The 21,121-nt window shown below is 61.6% G+C and overlaps 2 protein-coding genes and 1 long non-coding RNA gene across 3 annotated transcripts in view; 1 reads left to right on the plus strand and 2 right to left on the minus strand.

Annotated features, from left to right (window-relative positions):
• Nucleotides 1-1,198: 1,198 nt before the first annotated feature.
• Nucleotides 1,199-9,465, minus strand: SH2D7 (SH2 domain containing 7). Its single transcript, XM_047101113.1, has 6 exons — nt 9,045-9,465; nt 7,558-7,647; nt 4,428-4,593; nt 3,961-4,152; nt 1,924-2,610; nt 1,199-1,249 (listed from the first exon to the last, which is right to left on the minus strand). Exons 1-6 carry the CDS (start codon nt 9,287-9,289, stop codon nt 1,199-1,201), a joined length of 1,431 nt encoding a protein of 476 aa, XP_046957069.1. The 5' UTR covers nt 9,290-9,465.
• A 1,309-nt stretch (nt 9,466-10,774) lies between these two features.
• On the minus strand, nt 10,775-17,172 carry LOC124527861 (uncharacterized). The gene is made up of 3 exons (XR_006966014.1): nt 17,010-17,172; nt 12,389-12,649; nt 10,775-11,356 (listed from the first exon to the last, which is right to left on the minus strand). It is a non-coding gene; the product is annotated as an uncharacterized LOC124527861 (long non-coding RNA).
• A 3,060-nt stretch (nt 17,173-20,232) lies between these two features.
• The window catches only part of TBC1D2B (TBC1 domain family member 2B), a 71,606-nt gene continuing 70,717 nt past the window's right edge, over nt 20,233-21,121 (plus strand). Inside the window, exon 1 of the mRNA XM_047101115.1 lies at nt 20,233-20,550. Within this exon, the coding sequence (XP_046957071.1) occupies nt 20,233-20,550 (318 nt within the window). The remainder of the gene's footprint in view (nt 20,551-21,121) is intronic.

The following is a 21,121-nucleotide window of genomic DNA, read 5'->3' on the forward strand; positions in this document are numbered from 1 at the left end:
GCTCTGCCTGCCATCATTAGGACGTGCTCAGTGGCCCCTTTCTCCTGACCCTTGAAATCCCACGGCCAGCGCGTCACCTCAGGGTCAAGTGTTGCCCTCCGGCTTTGGGCACGAACTTTTATTTCAACCTTTGTGCCTTTGGGAGGAAAACACATTGGTGCCCCAGATCCCCAAGGTGACAACCGTGTCCATTTCCCTCATGACCGTGGTCGTTCCAGTGACAGTTTATGGAGCGTTTGCTAACCATGTGTCTGAATGGGGCTGCTGGCTGTACCCCTGTCCTACAAGGCCCCTGGAGGGGGCCTCTCGGCCGCACAGCCCGCCACAGTCCACAGGCGTGGCCTGAGCCAGCTCGGGGCCACGGGCGGGGGCCACGGCACTCCCTCTGGGGAGGGTCAGTCGGCTTTCTGCCTCCGCCACCTGCTCAGTCTTACACGAGGGGGACGCGTGGGCAAGAGGGACCCTGTGGGCGGGGACCCAGGGAGAGCGGGAGACAGGAGCGCCTGCGTCCAGAGCCGATCGCCCGGTCGGGCCGCCCGTCGGGGCTGGGTCTCGGGAGAGGTCTGAGAACTAGCCGGAGAGGCCAAGACCGGCCGGAGGCAGGGGGCAGGGGAGGGTGGCCCCGGCGTGCAGCCGGGCCGAGCCCCGCAGCCAGCCGGGCCCGGCCTGCTTGACGGGGGTGTGTGCGCAGGCCGTCAGCGTCATGCCAGGCAGCCTCCCGCTCCCCTCCGGGCCTGGGATTTCCCGTCCGCGCCAGGAAGGGCTTGGGTCGGGGCTGCCCGGCCTGCATGATCCGGCTGGGATGGGCGGGGGGCAGAGAAGGGCCCAGGGGGGCTGCCCCCGGGAGCCCGGCCCGCCAGGCTCAGAACTGTTGCCTCAGGCCTCCGGCCGGCCGCCCCTTTCTGCCGACGGGGCCACAGGAGGGAACCGGCTTGGGTCTCAGGAACAACCGTGTGGCCTTGCCCGTGCCCTAGCGCAGGGCCGGCCGCGTGCTCGGGGACGGTCAGCGGGGTGGGGGGAGGGGCGGGCGGTCGGCGAGCCCGGGCCTCAGGGTGCTCACCTTGGGGATGGGGGTGCTGACCCTACCTGTGGTCAGTCCCCCGCCTCCCGGGCCTCCACCCCCCTTGGGGCCAGTGGGGGGCCCTGGGGGGGCGGGGGGGGCCGCGGGCTCCCCGGGAAGCCCCCCGGCAGGCACTCCTCACGCTCTGTGCTTCTTGTCTGTGAAGAAGATCCTCCGGTGCTTGTCGGGCTGCAAAGAGGGAGAAGATGCTGGAGCCCGGGGCCCCTGGACAGGGGGAGGCCCGGCACGGCCTGCTGACCACAGACTGGGGCCCCAGCCCGGGGAAGGCCGCACGGTGCCCCAAATCCCACCTCCAGTCCCCGGTTCTGGATGAGGGCTCTGTCCCTTGTGGCTGAGGGGAGGAGGGGTCTCCCAGAGCTGGGGTGCGGCCGGGCCGGTACCCGGGGGGCGGGGGTAGGGTGGGGGTGTCCGTGGCACCAACAGGGACCAGAGAGGGTGCGGGACTTTGCAGGGGTGGGGGGAGCTGCCACGGGATTCCTAGAGGGCCTGCCCACGGGCAGGGTCTGTGGTCCCGGGAGAGTCAGGGCCCCGCCCTGGGTGACCCGGGTCCCAGGATATGTGGGGTGGGGGTGGGGGGCACAGCTCCCAATCTACGTCTCACAGGCTCTGAGACCCCGGCAGTGGCCTGGACAGGGAAACCTGGTCTGTAGAGGAGGACCTCGGAAGGGCCCAGAGACCCCCCACCCTACATTCAAACCGAGCACCTGTGAGCAAATGACAGAGCTGGAAAACTCTGGGTCCCTCCGGGCAGTAGCAGTGACCTGAGCTGCTCACGCATGAGGGCCACAGGTCCCTCTCACCAGCAGGGGCTGGCGGCCACCCCCTCCCACCACGGAGCCCACCTTGTGTGTCCGTCCGGTCTCCTTGCTCCTGGCCGCTGGGATTTGTTCATAGGTGTTTCTGGGCTCGGGGAGCCCCGGGGCCCCCGAGAGGCTCCCGTAACCGTAGACTGTGGATCCTGGCAGCTTGCCGGACGGGGCGCCCGTTCCAGGACACGGGGGCCCAGCTGAGCTGCCCCAGCAAACTGGGGCCGGTGCCCAGGTGCCGCCTTCTTGGTCTGGCACGTTGCCGGGCTCTGGTGGGGGACCTGCCGTCTGTAGGAGCTCGTAGGCGTCTGCCGGGCTGTCCTGGGAGCAGGGCTGAGCCCTGTGGCTCAGCTTTGGGGACGCCTGGCTCCAGGTGGCGGCAGAGGATCCTAGGGCCTCAGAAGGGGGGGCCGGGAGGCAGCCCCGGGAAGTGGGAGGCACCACAGGACCCCGGTCTGGGCTCGCCCCAGAGAGGGCGGGCCCTGGGCCGTCAGGCCTGTCCCGGCCTCCATCCGAGCGCCTCCTCGGGGGCCCCTTGCCTGGGGAGCAAGCCAGGCTGCCAACTGGGCCCAGGCCGTGCCTGCTGGACACCTCCGCGCCCAGGCCTGGCCGTGCCTGGTTCATCTTCCTCAGGTCTGAGTAGATGATGTCGTTGGGGCTTCCGAAAGACTCGTCCAGAAGGAGGGCACTCCTCTCAGGGACGGGAGGCACCCTGACAGGGACCTGGGGAGACAGGAAAGAAACTGGGCGTCTTGCAGGTGGCCTTGTCGCTAAGATGCCCTCAGGTGAGCGGAAGACTGTCTCGGACAAGCTGAGAGCCCCGCACTGGCTCCGTCTACCTGCTGTGTGTCGGCATTCGTTGCCATTCAGGTCCCTGCCGCCCCCGTACTCCTGAGTCTGGCCTCTGCCTTGGCATCCGAGGCCTGCCGTCGACGCCCAGACTCGTCCTGCCCTGTCCTCCCTGCACAGTGGTCCACTGGTCCCTCAGAGCCCCTGAGCCCACTCACGCGCCGCTCCCTCCCTCTAGAACAGACCACCCCCGAGTCCGTCATTCGGGTATTTATTCCACCAACGTTTACTGAGCAAACTGTGTGCCACACGCTGTCCCGGGTGCCAAGGACTGCGTGGCGAGCATTCCCACTCTAAGCTGGGAGACGGGCAACGACCCACCCTGTTACGTCATCTAATGCGACTGACTCACGATAACAGGCCACGAGATGATTGACTGTCGGGTCAGGATGGGTGGGACGAAGAAGAGTGAGGCAGGGTAATGGGATGGGCACGATGACGGGTGGGCAGGGCAGCCTCTGGGCTTTCTGGAAAGATGGCATGCAAGCAGGGAATGGAGTGCGAGCTGCAGGCATCTGCAGGAAGGACATTGCAGCAAGGGCACAGCAAGTGCAAAGGCCCTGAGGTAGGAGCGAGGTTGGTGTGATCGGGGAAGATCCACAGGCCAGTGAGGCTGGACAAGAGCGAGGGGGGGGGCGGTGCAGGAGCCCCCACGGACCCTGGGGAAGGCCTCAGGCCTGGGGTGTGCTGTGATCTGTGTAGGAGGAAAACCTCCCTGAGCCCCTCTCAGGAGGTGAAGGCACCTCCCCTACAGTTTAGAGAAATTTTCAGGCATTTTTTTTTGTACATAAATTTTTAAAAATATTTTCGAGAGAGAGGGGAGAGGGAAGGGCAGAGAGAGAGGGAGAGAGAGAGAGAGAGAGAGAGAGGATCCCAAGCAGGTTCTGCACTGACAGCGCAGGGCCAGATGCGGCGCTCGAAAACCCACCAACCGTGAGATCACGACCTGAGCTGAAGTCAGATGCTCAACTGACTGAGCCCCCAGGGGCCTCCTTTCGGGCATTTCTTACTCATTTTCTCATTCAAGCGTCAGGGGACCTTAGGAATGGTAAACTGAGGCACACAGCTAGAAAGACCCAGCGGAGGCTTGAACACATCCGGCTGGCCGGAGGCAGGCCCTGGCGTGGGTGAGCCCGCACCGCTCCGGGCCTGGCTCTCACACCCCGCAGCCCAGGGGCCGGGCCTGGGGACACGGGCACAGCCCCGCCCCGAGAGGCTCCTCACCGCCATGCATTCGTCCTCAGAGAAGCTGCAGGAACTCACGTCCAGGTTCTTCTTTGTGTGGAGGAAGGACACGGGTGGCTTTGGACAGGGGCAGGGGCTGGCAGCCTCGACTGGGCCCCCCGGGGCGGACGCCGTGGCAGGCGGATTTTCCAGGCCAGGGGTGATGGCATCGTACAGATCGCTGTCCTCCGGCTGGGGTGGTGGGGGCACAGCAGGCGTGTGGTCACGCACCCCCGGCCGGCCTCCAGCCTCCTGCCGGAGATTGCCACGTGCCCACCAGGCCCCTGACCTCAGGTGGGATGCTGCCTCGGTCTCCCCTTTCCAAACAGGGACCCCGAGCCGGCACCGAGTGCCCCCGGATGGCGGTGAGTGGGGAAGGCGAGTGCAGTCATGTGCCCCCGCGGTGGACACCCCAGGCCTGGGCGCCCGGCCCCACCACCCCCACTCAGGAGGAGAGGGGTGCGTACCCGGGGGCAGGCAGCAGACAGGGTCTCCCCAAAAGGCTCAAACTGGACCTCCTGGTAATGGCGCACAAGCTCGGCCAGCGTGCCGTGGCTGCACGTGTCCCCCGAGACGAGGTAGCGCCGGTCGGGGAGCTGGTTGATGACAAAGTGCCGACAGCGGTCACTGCCCCTGCAACACAAGCACGTGTGGCCTGGGGCTGTGGGCCGGGAGGGCGCGGGGTGGGGGCTTCGGGGCCGGGACTCGGGGCCCCCGAGGGTGCGGGGCGGGGGCTCCAGCCTGGCAGGTGGCCGTGCAGGGTCTGCACCCCTGGAGAGTGCCTGAGCCTGCTCCAGCAGCGGGGGGGGGGGGGGTGCACTCACTGGGGTGCAGAATTTGAAGGGTCACCACAAAGCTCCGTAATCAAAATAACCAGTAAGGCAATATTCTACAAAATTAAAATCAATACCAGAAGTTCTGTGATGGACAAAGTCTCAAAACAAGACAAGGTCCGACCCTGGGCACACACACACTCAGCCTCACTTGTCCGTCCCCCCCCCCTCCCATCCCCGCTGTAACCTGCCCCCCTCCTGTCCTCTTTCATGGAAGGATAATTCTACAGCGACACACACACGTCCCAACCGTGGGCAGCGACAGATTTCCACACATGAACACGCCCAAGGGACCAGCACCCAGAGCAGAACCGGAAACACGTCCAGCTCCCCAAAGACCCCCTCCTGCCCCCTTCCAGCCTGGGCCCCGACCCCGCCGTCAGAGATCAGTTTGCGGGTCGTGGAACGTCACATAAATGGAATCAGTTTTTCTTCTTTGACTCAACATTGTGTCTTTGAGATTGATTCCTGTCGGCGTGGAATTAGCTTCCTTCCTCCCCCACCGATGTGTAGAATTCCATTTAATGAAAAGATCCACAATCTACCCATTATGCTGGTGGACGTTTGGGTCCTTTCCAGATTGGGGGGTGCTATAAATACAGCTGCCGTGGACATTGTTGTACGTGTGTTTTGGCGAACGTGTGCGCTCACTTATGCTGGGAGTACACCAAGGAGTATGCTGGTGGGGCCGGCACCCCCGTCCTTCCCTTGTAGCCCTTCGTTGTGGGTTCCATTTGTATCTCCCTGTCACTGATGCCGCTGAATGCCGACATATTACGGTCCTTGGCGTATCCTCTTTTGTGAAGCGCCTGTCAAGTCTTTTGCCTTTATCGTATTGTCTTTGTGTTATTTTTTTTTTTAATTTTTTTTTCAACGTTTATTTATTTTTGGGACAGAGAGAGACAGAGCATGAATGGGGGAGGGGCAGAGAGAGAGGGAGACACAGAACCGGAAACAGGCTCCAGGCTCCGAGCCATCAGCCCAGAGCCCGACGCGGGGCTCGAACTCACGCACCGCGAGATCGTGACCTGGCTGAAGTCGGACGCTTAACCTACTGTGCCACCCAGGCGCCCCTGTCTTTGTGTTATTGATTTGCGGGAGCTCTTGATATATTCCGGTACGAGTCCTTTGTTAGATACGTGTATTACAATACATAACTTCTCCAACACTCTGGTTTGTCCCTTTATTCGCTTGATGACATCTTTTGATTAACAAAAGACTCAGTTTGAAAGAAATCAGATGTATCAACCTTCTCTTTTATGGTTAGTAGGCTTGTGTCTTAAGAATTGTTTGCCTTTCTCAAAGTCTTGAAAAACTTTCCCGTTTTCTTTTAGGATTGTACTGTTTTGGGGCACCTGGGTGGCTCAGTCGGTTGAGCGTCCAACTCGTGATTTGGGCTCAGGTCATGATCTCATGGTTTGTGAGTTTGAGCCCCATGTTGGGCTCTGTGTTGAAATCATGGAGCCTGCTTGGGATTCTCTCTCTCTCTCTCTCTCTCTCTCTCTCTCTCTCCCTCTGCCCCTCCCCTGCTCGCTCACACAAGCTCTTTCTCTCAAAATAAATAAATAAACTTAGAGAAAAGAGAAATGTACTACTTTGCTTTTCTCACCGGGGTCTGTGGTCCGTCTAGAATTAGTTTTTGCGTGCGGTGTGGGATGGGCGGGCCCTTGCTTTCCGGCTGGACGTCTAGTTGCTTCCCCACCACTTACTGCCTTCCCCACAGGACTGCTGTACATCAGGCGACCGAATGTGGGGGACTGTTTCTGGACCGGGTGGTGCTCCACGGATCGATCCATTCCCAGAGCTGAGCAGTAGTCCACCAAAGACCGTGTTTGGAAAAAAGAGCCTCGATGCTAAAAAGACATTTGAAAACTGCTGAGCTCACGTGTTTCAAAGTACTTAGCGTAGTACTGGGCACGTAGAATAGTAGTGTCTTAATAATGACTGATGTTTATTTAGTCCTTACGATGTTCCAAGCACTGTTCAACGTATACACTCATCCAACACGTTCGGCAATCCTACCAAGAAGATACTACAATGTTCCCATTTCACAGATGAAGAAACGGAGGCGCAGAGGCAAGGTTAGGACCTGAGGTGCAGCGGTCTGAGCAGGCGATAATTTTGAATCTGATCCCAGGCCTCCGAGGTGGGCCCTGGAGCCCTGGCCCCCCTTCCTGACCGGGGGAGGGGACTTCTCTCTTCCTGCCTTCCCCCACCCAACCTCCTCTCCGGACCGGGTCTGATGTCACCATCTCCGCTCCGTCCTGGCTGTCCTGCCCCCTCTCCTGCACCGTAGCCCAGCCCTCGTCATCTCACGGGGCGCTTGGGCCTCCCCGCGCAGGCTGCCCGGAGAGCCCTCGAACCGTGCGAGCCCCCCTCCGCAGGAGCCTGCGCCCTGCCTCCCCGGCCACCGCGCCTCCCCCAAGCCCGCAGTCTCCCCTGCCCCTGTACCTTTGCACGTGTGGCCCCGTCGGCTGGAAAGGCCCTCCTGGACTCCCATCCTACCCTCTTTCATCCCCGGCAGATGGCTCAAGCTTCACTTCCCGGAAGCCCCCCAGCCCCCCCCAGGGGACGCTCTCTCCTGCTCCCGGTCCGCTCCCGTTGAAGGCCGGGGCTGCCTCCTAGGGCCAGTGCTGCTCGGGAAACGTCCGCTGAGCCTGTGATCGGCGGACGGGATGGGAGAGCCGCGCCCTGTGGCCCGTCGGGCCCCTGTGATGATCTGCACGGCCGCGTTGCGGGGCCTCACAGACGGCTCCTCTCCTACCTGTAGGACAAGATGTAGCTGGTGGCCCGGTCGCTGAGGCGGATGAGGAAGGAGCCCAGAGCTTTGTCCCCAAGCAGCTTCTCCGTCTGCCTGGGCAGAGGATGCGCAGTTAACCGGGGCCTGTGCCCTTCCGGCTGGCTGGCCCCGGGCCTGCCTCAGAGTCCCTGCTGGCCATGCCCTTGGGCACCAGACCCAGTGCACACCCCTCCAACCCTCTGTAGAAGGCTCTCTCAGACCTTCGGCTGGGACCGAGCTCTGTCCCGGCTCAGTCAGGCAAACTCAAGCCTTACTCTTGGGCTGGGTGGAGTCCCGCCCCCACCGCCCCCACCGCCATGCCCCACCCTCCACTGCAGCCTCACTGGCAGCACAATAGCCGCTGACCCCGGCCACCCACTCTCCACCTGAATGGCTCTGTGGTAAGAATGAATCCACACAGCTAGAGATCTTTAGTTTCGGGGAGCTCCCTGCCACAGGACCACCCTGTACAGTTGTGCACGTTGTGCACTACACAAGAAGTTTCTGCAGGGAGGAGGTGCTATTATGTCTGGAGCCCGGTCACAACAGCAACCCCTAGGTCCTCGTCTCCCCTGCATGTCCCTTCCGGCCCTAGGCAGCTCTGGGTACTCCTGAATGGTGCCAAGTGTTTTGGAGACGTGGTGGAAAATTCCAGCTATCTTCTGTCTTGGCAGTAGGTAGACCACTTGCTCCCCAGATACTGAGCACCTACTCTGTGAAGGCCTACTGCAGGTTTTACCCAGCCCAGCACTGCATGAAAATGCGGAGCCCCGGGGTGCCCGGGGGCTCCGTCAGTTAAGCATCCGACGACGGCTCAGGTCACGATCTCACGGTTTGTGAGTTCAAGCCTCGCGTCGGGCTGTGTGCCGACAGCTCGGAGCCTGGAGCCTGCTTCGGATTCTGTGTCTCCCTCTCTCTGCCCCTCCCCTGTTCACGCTCTGCCTCTCTCTCAAAAATAAACGTTTAAAAAAATTAAAAAAGAAAGTGTGGATCCCCTTGCTCAAAAAGTAAGCATTTCAAGACGGGGACCGCAGAGGGCTAAGTTGAGTGCGGGACCCCCGAGGGCTGCTGGCCGGCGTGTGCTGTGGGACGGCCAGGCTGGACTGCTGTCCCTCCTCTCCTGCTCCGGAAGCTTGCAGATCCCACACCGCAGCCTTTATTCCGGAGTGAGTGCACGTCCAGGTTTGCCCGGGACGACCCCCACCCCAAATGGCTCTGTCGGCCTCCTTATGAGCAGTGTTCTGGTTGGGGGACGGGTGACACGGCCCCCGGTCACTCACCCGGTTCTCCGGGCCCGGTCTGCCCTCGCCCTGCGCCTGCCTGCCCTCTCTGTCAGAGTGGGGGCCGGCGTGCCCCCCGCCCTGCCCCCACGAGCGGACCCAGGAGCCAGGCTTGTCCCAGGGCCCCCAGACCACTCTCGTGGCCCCAAGGGGCTGTGGGTCTCGCTGGGCATGTGGACGGGGCAGCCTTACTTGCGGGTGACGAATCCGTGAAACCAGGGGGGCAGGGCTCCGTCGTGCAGAATGAGGGGCGCCTGTGTCTCCATGAACCACGTCCAGGCCAGCTCCTGCAGCTTGGCCAGGACCTGGCCGTCCCCCACCTCTTTGGGCCCCTTCCCCTGGCCGGGCTGCTTCAGGCCGCCCTCCATCGTGGCCAGCACCCCCGGAAGCAGAGGGCAGACCGCCCACACGCCTCTATATCTGCGCGCCCCGCTCATTTGCCTGAGTCCCTGCCCTCCCCGCCGCCCGCCGCACAGGAGCCCTATTGTCACCTCTGGCCGGCTCTCCTTCCTGACTCTGGGGCGGACACCTGGTCACATTAGTAGTGAGCGGGGGGTGGTGGATAGGGGAGGAGACCTCAGACTTCCTGGCCCCTCGCCCCCAACCTCCAGTCTCTGCCCTGGCCGACGTCCTCAGCCCAGCCACCGTTATTAGCTGGGCAGTGGAACTAAATTCTAGTTCCCTCTCCCGCATGGAGGCCACTTGTGTTTTGGTGAAGTTCCGTGCTGATTAATCTCCTTCCACTCAAGATTTATTGAATGTCTACTGTGTGCACGAACCCCGGGCTGTCGGCATAAAGTCGTGCCCCAAACAGCATTTCGCCCTCCCGGCACGTACGTTCTAGCTGGGGCGGGAGGGTGGGACGGAGACCTGAGGGGTCCACACAGAGAATGTGCCGTGGGGGGTAGCGTGCATCCCGATGACGAGGGAGAGGGAGGAGGGGCTCGCACCACTCAGATGGGGGTAGGGACAGGGGCGGGGGCCGCAGGAGCCTTGCCCAGGGGGAGGCCCTGGAGCGGGCAGGTTCCCTGGGGAGAGACGCTGCTCGCCAGCAGAGGGATGAGGAGGGTCTTTGCCGGAGGCTCATGTCTGGGAGCCGAGGGGCCTCTGGTGTAGACGGGCCCCCTGGAAGGGCCAGGAGGAGGTTAGGGTACAGGATACCTGCTCATCCGTGAATCCCTCGCGTGATCCTGAGCCCCACAGCGGAAACCCAGGCCTGGTCGACGTCTGGGCAGCAGGTGCGCAGGGCCAGCCCCAGGGAGAGGCTCCAGGTTGGGGGTCCTACCTCCACGAGACCCCAGGCCCTTCGCGACTACGTTGCTGCAGGGAGGGAGCTCCATTTCGTCGCGTGTAAAATGGGAGCAGAAGCAGCAGCCGCTCTTGGACTGCGGGGCCGTGAGGACAGACGGTTAAGGTGACACACGTGGACATTCAAATGCAGACGGCGCTGCAAGGTGGTGGCAGACGCGGGGACAGCGGCGCCCTGGGGGAGCTCGTGGCCAGGAGGCGCAAGGAGTGGCCGGGAGCCACTGGTATCCTTCCCTGGGTCTGGGCGCCGCGTGACTGCAACGTGTCCCCCCGTGGTTCCTGGAGCTCTGCACCCCGGGTCTGGCCCTCTGCCGTTTATGTTCCGGCCGTGGGACCCTGAGCAAGGGATTGACCTTCGCTGGGCTGCAGCGTTGTCTCTGCAGCAGGGCCAACGGTCCCGTGGTGGGAAGGTGGACGAGCAAAGTCCCAGTGATGGTGCTGGGAGTCTCGGAAAGAGACAGAACCAGCCGCTACTTTGACCGTGAGCGTGCCCTGACCTCACGGCTCTGAATCGCGGTTGTTTAGAGCTCATCCCGAGTCAAGACCAAAAGCCTCTGGCGACCGTGTGACGCACACAGTTGTGAAACTCCCCCCCCCCACCTCGGAGTCTCCATTTCCACGTCCACAGAAAGGGTGCCAGGCGGTCCAGTCGCCCCCCCCCCCCAGGGACGGAGAGACATCCGCAGGGCGTGCGTGTCCTCTGCACAGGGACAGGCGCACCAGCCCCACCAAGTGCTTCCGGAGGGTCGGCTAACTGGGCACATCACCTTCAGGAACAGTTAATTTGCAGCCTTGATAGCGACGCTCCAGCCAGGGGGCCGGGGACCGACACAGGTGCGCAGGCAGTTCTAACCGGTCCTCCTGCCACAGATACAAGCCTGGAAAATACTGGGCTCAGAATGGAAATCCCAAGGACGAAAATTTTCTACGTGGGGACGGGGGGCGCGGGGGGGCGGTGTGTGGGTTATATCTTTATTTTCCCTAATCTCTAACTGAAATTCAGCAATTTCTCCCATGACTAGTGTGGGGAACAAGGCTCATTCGTGCTCACGTCACCTGTGACTTTGTCACCAACAGAAATGACGAGACGTTTGCATGTCCAGCTACTGCAGACATGTGGAGACGCTGGATTTTTCTCCTCGTTCCGTCAAAACGATAGTAGTTGGACCCGACGCGGGATCTCGGTTTTTAACACGCTAATAAAGAAACACGGCGTTTCTACACCACAGATATTTCACCAACCCTATTCCAGGGTAATTGATCTCCACCCTAATGCTACGTGTTTTCCTACGCGTGTTTGAAAACACTTTTCCGAGAAGAAGCGTGCGGCCTTCACCGGCACCAAGGGGGCCCGGGGCTCAGCAAAGGTGAGGGAAGCTGGGGTTTACCACCGGAGTGGAGCCCTGCAAGTATTCAAATGCAAAGAAATGTGTTTCTACAATTTTCCATCAGGTTCTGTCTTCCCACCTCCCTTTCAGGCAGGGCACCGTGGTGAGCAGAACCTGGTCGTTTGCATGAGAAGACAAAGGCGGTTTGTGACAGAGGGGCCGGGGCCAGGGTTCTCAAGTCAGGCAAACAGCTGGGAGCCTGTGTCTGTGCTCAGAGGAACCCCGGGCCCAGGTCTGGCGGCATCAGGAGCCCCCCGAAGGACTGGGGTGGGTGATCTCTGACGGTGCTTCGCACCCCACTGCTCAGCCTTGCCCCCCCACCCCCGCCCCGCCGTGACCTGTGCTTACCTTTGGGCCGGGCCAGGCACAGAGGTGACCCTGGCGTGGCCCTGCCCCTTACAGCCCCCCTCCCCGGGTGCCCTGAGGGGCACAGGCTCTAGGGTCACGCTGACGGGCCTAGGACCCCGGCCCCTTGCTGGCTCTGCGGCTTTGAGGGGGCGCCTAGCCTCCCCGCTCGGCGTCTCTGTCAACGACGGAGGGGAGAAGCCCACCCAGCAGGGTTTGGGGACTCAGAAGCCGGTCCAGATGATAGGGCAGCAGGAAGGCAGCTGCATCTGTCGGCTGGGGAGTCTTCCGAAGCCACGTCTGTCTGTCTGTCTGACCAAAACCTCCCCGCGCTGGGCTCTCCTCCCCGGGTCACGCTCCTCCCGTAGGACCCAGGGATGCTCATGGGCCATCCAGGAAGTGACTCCTGCCTGCGGGGGCCTAGCTCGCCCTCCCGGGAGGCCACCCCCAGGTCTGCCCGAGGACCCCACACCAACCCTCCGTGAGTCCACGTACCGGGGACGGGATGCCAGCGAGGCCTTTTCAGGGAATCCTGGTCATGCGCGTGGCCGTTCTCACACCCTTGATGTCCTGGCAGTGGGCACGGATTTGCTCCCTAACACGAGGGGGTGGAGAACAAACAGGCCGTTTTCTTTCTTCTCAAATTGTCCGCCTCAGTCTCTACTCTCCTCCGTGCCGAGAACGGGCCTGGCTACGGTCAGGCGCTTGACAGGCGTGTTTTAAATTATTATTCCGATGCATGATACACCCACATGCCTTTAAAAAATAAAAAAAAATATTAAAAAGTTGGCACGCCTGGGCGGCTCAGGCGGTCGAGTGTCTGACTTCGGCTCAGGTTATGAGCCGGGGGCTCAGCTAGTCGGTTCGAGCCCCGCGTCGGGTCCTGTGCCGACAGCTCAGAGCCTGGAGCCTGCTTCGGATTCTGTGTCTCCCTCTGTCTCTGCCCCTCCCCCCACTCACACTCTGTCTCTCACTCTCTCAAATACAAACATTAAAACAAATTTTTTTAAATATATTAAAAAGTATCCATAAAAACATTTCCCCCCAAGCATTAAACGCCGTTGTGCCCAGGTCCTCCTCGACCCCACAGGCACTACCCTCTCCTGACCGTCCTTCCTGGGTTTCTCTGCGCACGACCAAGTCTGTATGTATGTCTCTTCTCTTACGTAAAGGGCAGGGTCTACACGGTGCTTAGTGTATGTCCAGAGGTTTGCTTTGTAAAGCACGTTAATTCTGTACCTGGGAGCTCGGCTGCAAGAGGACTCGCGGGGCAGCTACGGTTTCCTCGCACCGTAAGTTTTGTAACCCGCCCCCACGGGAGGCCATTTGGTGGTTTCTAAGACGCTCCTATTTGCAGCACGGACTTGACTGCACGAGAGTGAGAACACCCACGGATGCCTTCCCACCAGCGGGGTCCCTCCGTTCAGAGGGCGCTTGCATTTGGAGTTCTGATAGATGTCGCCAGCTTGATTGCCTTCTTTGAGGGCTGGATTCATTAACGCTCGGTAACGCTGAATGAACGGGTAGATGAATGGGTAATATTTTCGAGCTTAGTCATTGCGCGGCCGCTGGCTTGCAAGGAAAACTGGGGGAGGGGCTGCTGCGGATCCGGAGGGGTCGCCACTGTCACTACGAGCTTTTCCGGCCCCTCGGTGCAGCTGAGCAAGTTTGTTTCTGCACAGCTACTGGGGTGTGTGTGTGGGGGGGTACCCAGAGATGCCATTCCGGCCACCCTCCCACCCCACACGGGCAGCTCGGCTGTACCCACAGCACACTGGCAGAGCACTGGGAACCTGACAAGGGCCTATAAAAACGTCTGTAACCTGGGGCGCCTGGGTGGCTCAGTCGGTTGAGCGTCTGACTTCGGCTCAGGTCATGATCTCACAGTTCGTGGGTTCGAGCCCCACGTCCGGCTCTGTGCTGACAGCTCGGAGCCTGGAGCTGCTTCAGATTCTGTGTCTCCCTTTCTCTCTGCCCCTCCCCTGCTCATGCTCTGTCTCTCCCTGTCTCTCAAAAATGAATAAACGTTAAAAAAATTTTTTTAATTAAAACAAATTAAAAAAAAAAAAGCAAAAAAACCAAAAACGTCTGTGACCCGAATGAGGAAACACCTCCAACCCGAAACAGTACTGGCTCTGAAGACCCAAGAGAAAGTTGTAAAGTCACAATGAATACGTGTGTGAGTAAACGTCTATGCGATGGAATATTCATGGAAGGTTCATCGCATTCGATGATGGTTTGGGGGTCAGATTATCTGACCCCACCAGAGTCCCCGAGTGTGTGGGAAAACTGCCAAGACATCGTCACCAGTTGTCAGTTCAATGAATTCTCAAAGCCAAATCGTTCCAAAGCAAATGCATAAACATAATATTTTCCCAAAAGCTCAAAGCAAAAGAAATATGTGTATATGTTTACACACAGTTTATCATGTAAAATGTGACTGCCATTACAAAATTAGACACATTTGCTATGAAGTGATAGGAGGATTCCAAAGAGCGCCTCGGGCCTCCCACGGTCTTAAGGGCACGGCCAGCGCACCTGCTCCACAAGCCCCTGCTGTGGGCTCCTGACCACCCAGAGGGAAGGGAAACCCCCTCAGACCAGCGGGCTTCCCCGTCGACTGTCGGTTTTCACGGCAAAGATGAGTTAATTTCTCTATAGATTATCTGGCCTCCCCAGTGAGGAGTTCTGAGCCCGGCACAAAAATGAAAATCTGCAGGATTTGCATGCTGTGTGCTCGTGAGGCCTGAGTAAGGGACAGCCAGTGCGAGGCCAGCTTAGGGCCCACCGGCAAGAGCAGGGCTCTAAGAGCACATGTTAAGAACCCTTGTTGGGGCGCCTGGGTGGCTCAGTCGGTTAAGCGTCTCACTTCGGCCCAGGTCACGATTTCGCAGTTCATGGGTTCAAGCCCTGCGTCGGGTTCTGTGCTGACAGCTCAGAGCCTGGAGCCTGCTTTGGATTCTGTGTCTCCCTTTCCGTCTGCACCTCCCCCTTTTATGTTCTGTCTCTCTCTCTCTAAAATAATGAAAACATTAAACAAAAAAAACGATGGTGGGGCACCTGGGTGGCTCGGTCAGTTAAGCGTCTGACTTCGGCTCAGGTCATGATCTCACAGTCCGTGAGTTCGAGCCCCGCGTCGGGCTCTGTGCCGACAGCTCGGAGCCTGGAGCCTGCTTCCGATTCTGTCTCTCTCTCTCTCTCTCTGCCCCTTCCCCGCCCATGCTCTGTCTGTGTCTCAAAAATAAAAATAAAAACATTAAAAAAAAAAAAAAGAACACTTGTGCTACTGCCTCGGAGGCCAGATGGCTGCCCTGGGGCCTGGCACACAGGACACCTGCCCCCTCCCCCACAGCTGGGACAACAGCCCGACAGCGGGTCTGTAAGGATGCTTGAGTCCCTACTGTGCGCCAGGCACGTCAAATACAAGCACACACGATTTCACGTTTGGCTCAGGCACTAGAGGTGGACGACGGAGCCTGCTTGTCTCCACTGTGAAGACAGGAAACTGAGACCCGGGACTAGAGACAGATACGCTGCACCCGCCTGCCCGCCCCCCCCCCTTGCTCCCGCCACTGCCCCCGCCCGGGGCTCTTGCCCTGCTACTCAAATTCCGTGCGCACCTCAACAATACATCGAATCAAAATTAATAGATATTTAGCCAATATATTCAAACTTCCAAATACAAAAGAAAGTCCAGATAGGCTCTTTCGGGGTCTCCTTACTGCCTGTCATCACACCCTGTCTTCAGGGGGCTCCCTCCCAGCTCCTGGCTCCTCGGTGCTTGGCTTGCGTGAGCATCTCTTAAACTCCTTTTGGAGGCCCCTTCACTGAATCAGGGTGGTGTCTGAACTCTGTTCGAACAGCCCCTCTTCGAGTGGTCACTTGAAATGCCCCCACCGCCCAGGCGGGCCTCACAGGCAGAGAATTCGGTGCCTAGAAGTTGTGTGAGGAGGGGGGTGGAATCTGAGGGCAGGGGGCCTGGGGAGAGGAGTCCCGAAGGCAGATGGGCCCGAGTCCTGAGCACAGAGCCAGGCTGAGGAGCAGGACAGGAAACAGGAAGGACCCAGGGCCTCCGCCGGCACGGCCTCCCTCCCTGCCCCGCCGGGGTCCAGTCCTCACCTGCTCCCTGGGCTGTGTGACTCCCCCTAACCCCTGGGCAGGCCCCAGCCCCTGCCAACCCTCTGCCCTCCACGAGCTCCCGGGCCTCCGCCCGTCTGAGCCCTGGTGCCCTGGCCCCCCCGGGGCTGGGAGGGTGGCCAGCGCCCCAGGTGCCCGCCCTCTGGGAAAGGGAACCACAATGTGTGGAGATTTGCCTGCCCATTTGGTAGGGAAACGAGGCCTCCTGGAAGCCAGAGTCTGCAAATCCGGGCTCAGAGGGTCCCCGGCGGGGCTCCTGTCTCTGCGGCTCCCCCGCCCGCCCGGGGCCAGCACCCGTGGGAGGTGGAGGCAAGGAGCCGGGGCTGGAGACTTGTTGAAGTAGCGGCCACCCTGGGGACTCACTGAGCACCGGATGCTGTGCCAAGCACTCCACGTTTGTTAACTCAAGCTGTACGACAGCTCTAGGAGGTAAACGCCACAGCTGGCCCCATCCTGCAGATGAGGAAACCAAGGCACAGGCAGGCGGGTGATACGCCCGGAGTCACACGGCCCCTCCCTTACTTTGGCCCCCTCCCGCTGGCCCTATCAGGGCAGGAGGCACGAGACCTAGCGGGACCATGTGGACAGCCTTCTTCCCAGAGGGGGTCTCCCTGTGGGGTGGGGAGGGGGCTGTTCCCTGGTCACTGCAGCCTCTGCTCTGCCGCCTGCCTGCCCCGTTCTTCCTGTTCCCTCCCCGGCACCGCCCCCTGGCCTGTGAGCTCCAGTCCCCTCCCCGACCAGGACAGCTTCCTCCAGACATGCTCTGGGGTTAACAAGGCCCTACCGAGACAGTGCCTGACCTCCAAATAATAGAGCCATCTCTGTGCTCTATGCCTCAGGGACAGGGGTGCCCCATCTGTGCCGTCTGGCCCGGGGAGCTACGGGAGGAAGACCACAGGCCTCACGGCTGTGCCTCGGGCCACTGATCATTTCCTAGCAGGCAGGACAGGGCCCCTCGTGGTACGGGTGGGAAACGTACCCGCAGCCCAGGGAGGGCACACACGTGTCTAAGGACACACAGCGTGCCAGGTGGTGAAGCCTACTTTCCTTTCTGGACTCCCCACTGGACCGCGAGCTCCTCCTGTGGCTGGCTGGCATCTCTGGGGTCTGAGAGGCGCAGAGGCTGTGCGTGGCTGGGCCTCTCACCCCATCCCTCTCGAAGGAAACGGGCCCAGGATGAGTCACTGGCTGTGTGTTCTCCCGGGGCTTGCCCAGAGGCTGGCCATGTGGGAGCAAGTTCACTGCCCAAATTTCCCCTTTTCGGTAAACAGCAGCCACTTCCTCTGGCCACTGGGCTCCAAGAGGCACCAAGCACGCCTGTCCTGCACACAGGGGAGGGATGCAGGCCGCGTAAGGCTGCCCCCTGCCCAACAGGACATTGACATGCAATCTCAGAGACTCTGGGAACTGCAAAATGTCCGTTCAAAAAGGGGTTCCCAGGGAGAAATCAGGAGCCACCAGGGGCGGGGGGGGGTGGTTAGAAAAGAAGGGAACTGGCCCCAGAGTCTCCGTGGAGGAAGGCCTTCGGAGGGGGGAGGGCCTGGTTCAGCATTTTACATCAGCTGTAAAAACTGTGCACGTGGAGGGTGGGGGAGGTGCCGCAGGACGCGGGAGGGGCTCCATCCTGCAGCCCTTCGGCTTGAGGCCCTCAGGAACGAGGCCTGACACAACGCGGGGTTTGTTCGTGGAAAACCAGCACGGTAGAGCGGCCGTGAGACAGTGTGCAGGGCCAGTGGCCTGGGAGAGGTCTGGGGGCGGGGGTGGGCGTTGAGAGCGCGTTGGGGTTGGTCCTGGAGGCTCCGGCCACTTCCCCAGGGACTCTGCTGAGATGTTGTGGCCACTTGGCCCCTCAAGGGGATTCAGGGTGAGGCTGAGCACTCCCCACTCCCCGCACAGGGCCACATTCTGGGCCTGGACAGGGCGCTTCGCTCCCTAGACTCTGCAGGCCCAGTGCCCGGCTCTGTGGCTTTCAAGGGGCCCACGAACTGTCTGTAGCCGAGGACAAATATACCCGAGCTCCAAAACCCAAGAGGAGCAACATCCAAATTAATAAACACTTCGTTAGATGTCTACAAAGCGTGACATTATGTCAGCATCACAGTAATCATAAAAACGTCACTCCTGGGGCGCCTGGCCGGCTTGGCCGGTGGAGCGAGCCATTGTTGATCTTGGGGTCGTGAGTTTGAGCCCCGGGTTGGGTGTAGAGATGACTTAAAAAACTTTTAAAAATGTCACCCCCTTGGAAAACCATGTGTAGGCTGGACTTCTCTCACTCGCCAGGGATTCCTCACGGTCAGACAACATCAAGATCACAATTATAAAAATTCCTTCAAAGGTTTTTAGAGCAAAGTTTATCATAGGACGTGGGGCATTTGAACATGTTTGCTGCGGTGTGGGGTGTGGCCCCGCACAAGGAACAGGGCACCACTGCTCCCCCACGGGTGACGTGGGAGGGAGTGGAGGCTCTGGTGCGGGACGGTCACGCTCGGCGGGTCACAGAGGCCGACCCGGGTCGGGTCCCGTCTGTCCGGCTGGGGGCTCAGCCCTGTTCCTGGGAGGGGGCCTTCCTCATGCTTCGCAGAACTCTGTCTCTGCCACAGGCCACGGCCGCCCCACATTTGCAGAACTGGCCCACAGGGCTGAGGACAGTGGCTGTCCCCTGCTCTTCCCTGTGCCTCCTGCAGCCACGCGGATCTAGTAGGATCCAGCACTCCCAGCTGGTCCCTTTCCCATAGGATTTCCCGGTCGCGTCCCACACTGCCGCCTCACCCTGCAAGCCCATTAGTCACTGCCCCTCTCACCCATAGGGCGAGGCCCAGATGGAACTTGGTTCCCTGACTCCACAGTGTGGCCCATCCCACTCCTGCTCTCTCGCCTCCCCCATGCTGGCTGGTCTGCTGCAGGACTGCCCTCTCAGACGCTGCTTAGGACAGTCGTGTTCACTATACAACGATAGTAATGACAGCTGGGACCTATGGAGGGCCTACTATGTGCTAGGCACGTGCTGAGCACTTTGCTGTGCATTTCTCCTGTAACCCTCACAAGGACAGTAGTACGAACTGTATTATCCCCATTCCCTGGGTGAAGAAGCTGAGACTCAGAGAGGTTAAGTAACTTGCCCAAGGTCACACCTCTGGTTAGTAGCAGAGCTAGAAGACGGATCCCCTCAGTCTGGCTCCAGAGATCACCCTCAACACCTGTGTTCTGTGCTCAAAGAGAACCCAGGGCATGAAGGTGGGGGCCACGCCGGGCAGATCCTTGGGGTGGGGGTGGGGGGCGCCCACCAAAGCTATGTCCCGCGACAGTGAAGGTAGGGGGCATGTCTGGCTGGCTGAGCTCTCTCTTCCCGGAAACTGGTGGTGCCCTGCCCATCTCAGAAGGCTCAGCTGTCCGCCTTTTACTGAGTCTGTTAACGGACCTGTGTAAAAAAACGCGGAAGGAAGACGGCGCGGTATTTGCTTTGAGTTGGCCCTTTCAGAAACTCGGCTATTACCTTCCTCTTTCAGCGGAAGTGCACTTGGCACACGTGCTCCACTGGTCTCAGGTGCACGACAGTGACCCGCCGGTGTCGCTGCTACATCAGCACCGACTGTTCCCTGAGCTGCACCTGGAAGCCTGGACACCCCCATCCCCGCCCCCCTCCGGCGAGCGCCAGATTCTTCTCTGATCCGACGTTGTGTGTGTGTGTGTTTTTCAGTTTGTACACGAGGGCCTTGGGTCCACGTTGTCGCCACCGGCAGGGTGTCGTCGTTTCTCACGCTTCCTCTCTTCTGGCGGCGGCCGGTCTGCACGGTCGTGGCCTCTACCGGGCCGCCCCGCCCTCCGCGACCGTTCCCCAGGCCGGGGCCCCGCCCCCCCCAACTCCCGCCGTCGGCCGCCTCCCCGCACCCCGCCCCCTCCCGCAGGTGCTGCGGGCCCCGGGCGAATGGCGCGCACAGGCGGCCCGGGGCAGGTGCCGCGGCCCTCGTTCCCCCGCGCAAGACGCGAGCTGCCCACAGGGCCGGGTCGGGGACCGCCACGCTCGCTGGGGCCGGGACGGAGTCGGCGGGGGCGGCGGGGGCGGCGAACTACAAGTCCCAGGCGGCCTTGCGTGCCCGCGGGCCGTGCGCAGCGGCGGGGCGGGGCGCGCGGGGGCGGCGCGGGGGCGCGCTGACGGGGGCGCGCGAAGCCGGGGCGGCGGCGGCGGCGGCGGCTGGGCGGCGATGCCGGGGCCCGGGGCGCGGGCCGAGGAGGAGGAGCGGGAGGGCGCGGCGGCGGGGCCGGCGCGGCTGTGCGGCTACCTGCAGAAGCTGTCGGGCAAGGGCCCGCTGCGCGGCTACCGCAGCCGCTGGTTCGTGTTCGACGCGCGCCGCTGCTACCTCTATTACTTCAAGAGCCCGCAGGACGCGCTGCCCCTCGGCCACCTAGACATCGCGGACGCCTGCTTCAGCTACCAGGGCCCCGACGACGCGGCCGAACCCGGCGCCGAGCCGCCCGCGCACTTCCAGGTGCACAGCGCGGGCGCCGTCACGGTGCTCAAGGTGGGAGCGCGCCCCCGCCCCTCCGGCACCCCGGTCGCTTCCCGGCCCCCGCCCCCGGCGTCCCCGTCCCTCCCTGGCGACCCCGGCGCGGGCGCCCCCGTCCCTCCCCTACGCCCGCCCGTCCCTGGAGTCCCCTCCCCTACCGCCCCCGTCCCGGGCGTCCCCGGCCCTCCCCGCCCCTGGCGCCCTCGTCCCTCCCTTCCCCGCCCGCCCCGGGGCCCAGCGGACCCGGGCTTGGGGCTGCGGGCTGCGCAGTGCCCGGACCCGTCCTTCGCCCCCGCCGCTCTCTTGGGCTCCCCGCGCCCTCCCGGGAGTTCGCGACTGAGGGCTCCTTGACTGGCCTGGGTTACGACCCCTTTGTGCCTCCGCTGCCTCTTTTGTAACGTGGGGGTAACGGTGCGTCTCCCTCGTGGGGCGTGGGGTTGAGTGGGATCCGCCGGTTGCCCTCGCCCTGCGCACAGTCGGGGGCGGCGGGGCCCTTAGAGGTCACTCACTGCAGCCCCTCCTGGCGGGCAGGGGCGCTCTGTCGGGGTCGCACAGCCCGAAAGTGGCGGAGCCTGTTTTCTTGGGA

The sequence above is a fragment of the Lynx rufus genome, unplaced genomic scaffold (genome assembly GCF_022079265.1).
Source record: "Lynx rufus isolate CCGP_SWC_20201006 ecotype Redwood Valley unplaced genomic scaffold, mLynRuf1.p SCAF_57, whole genome shotgun sequence".
Lineage (NCBI taxonomy): Eukaryota > Metazoa > Chordata > Mammalia > Carnivora > Felidae > Lynx > Lynx rufus.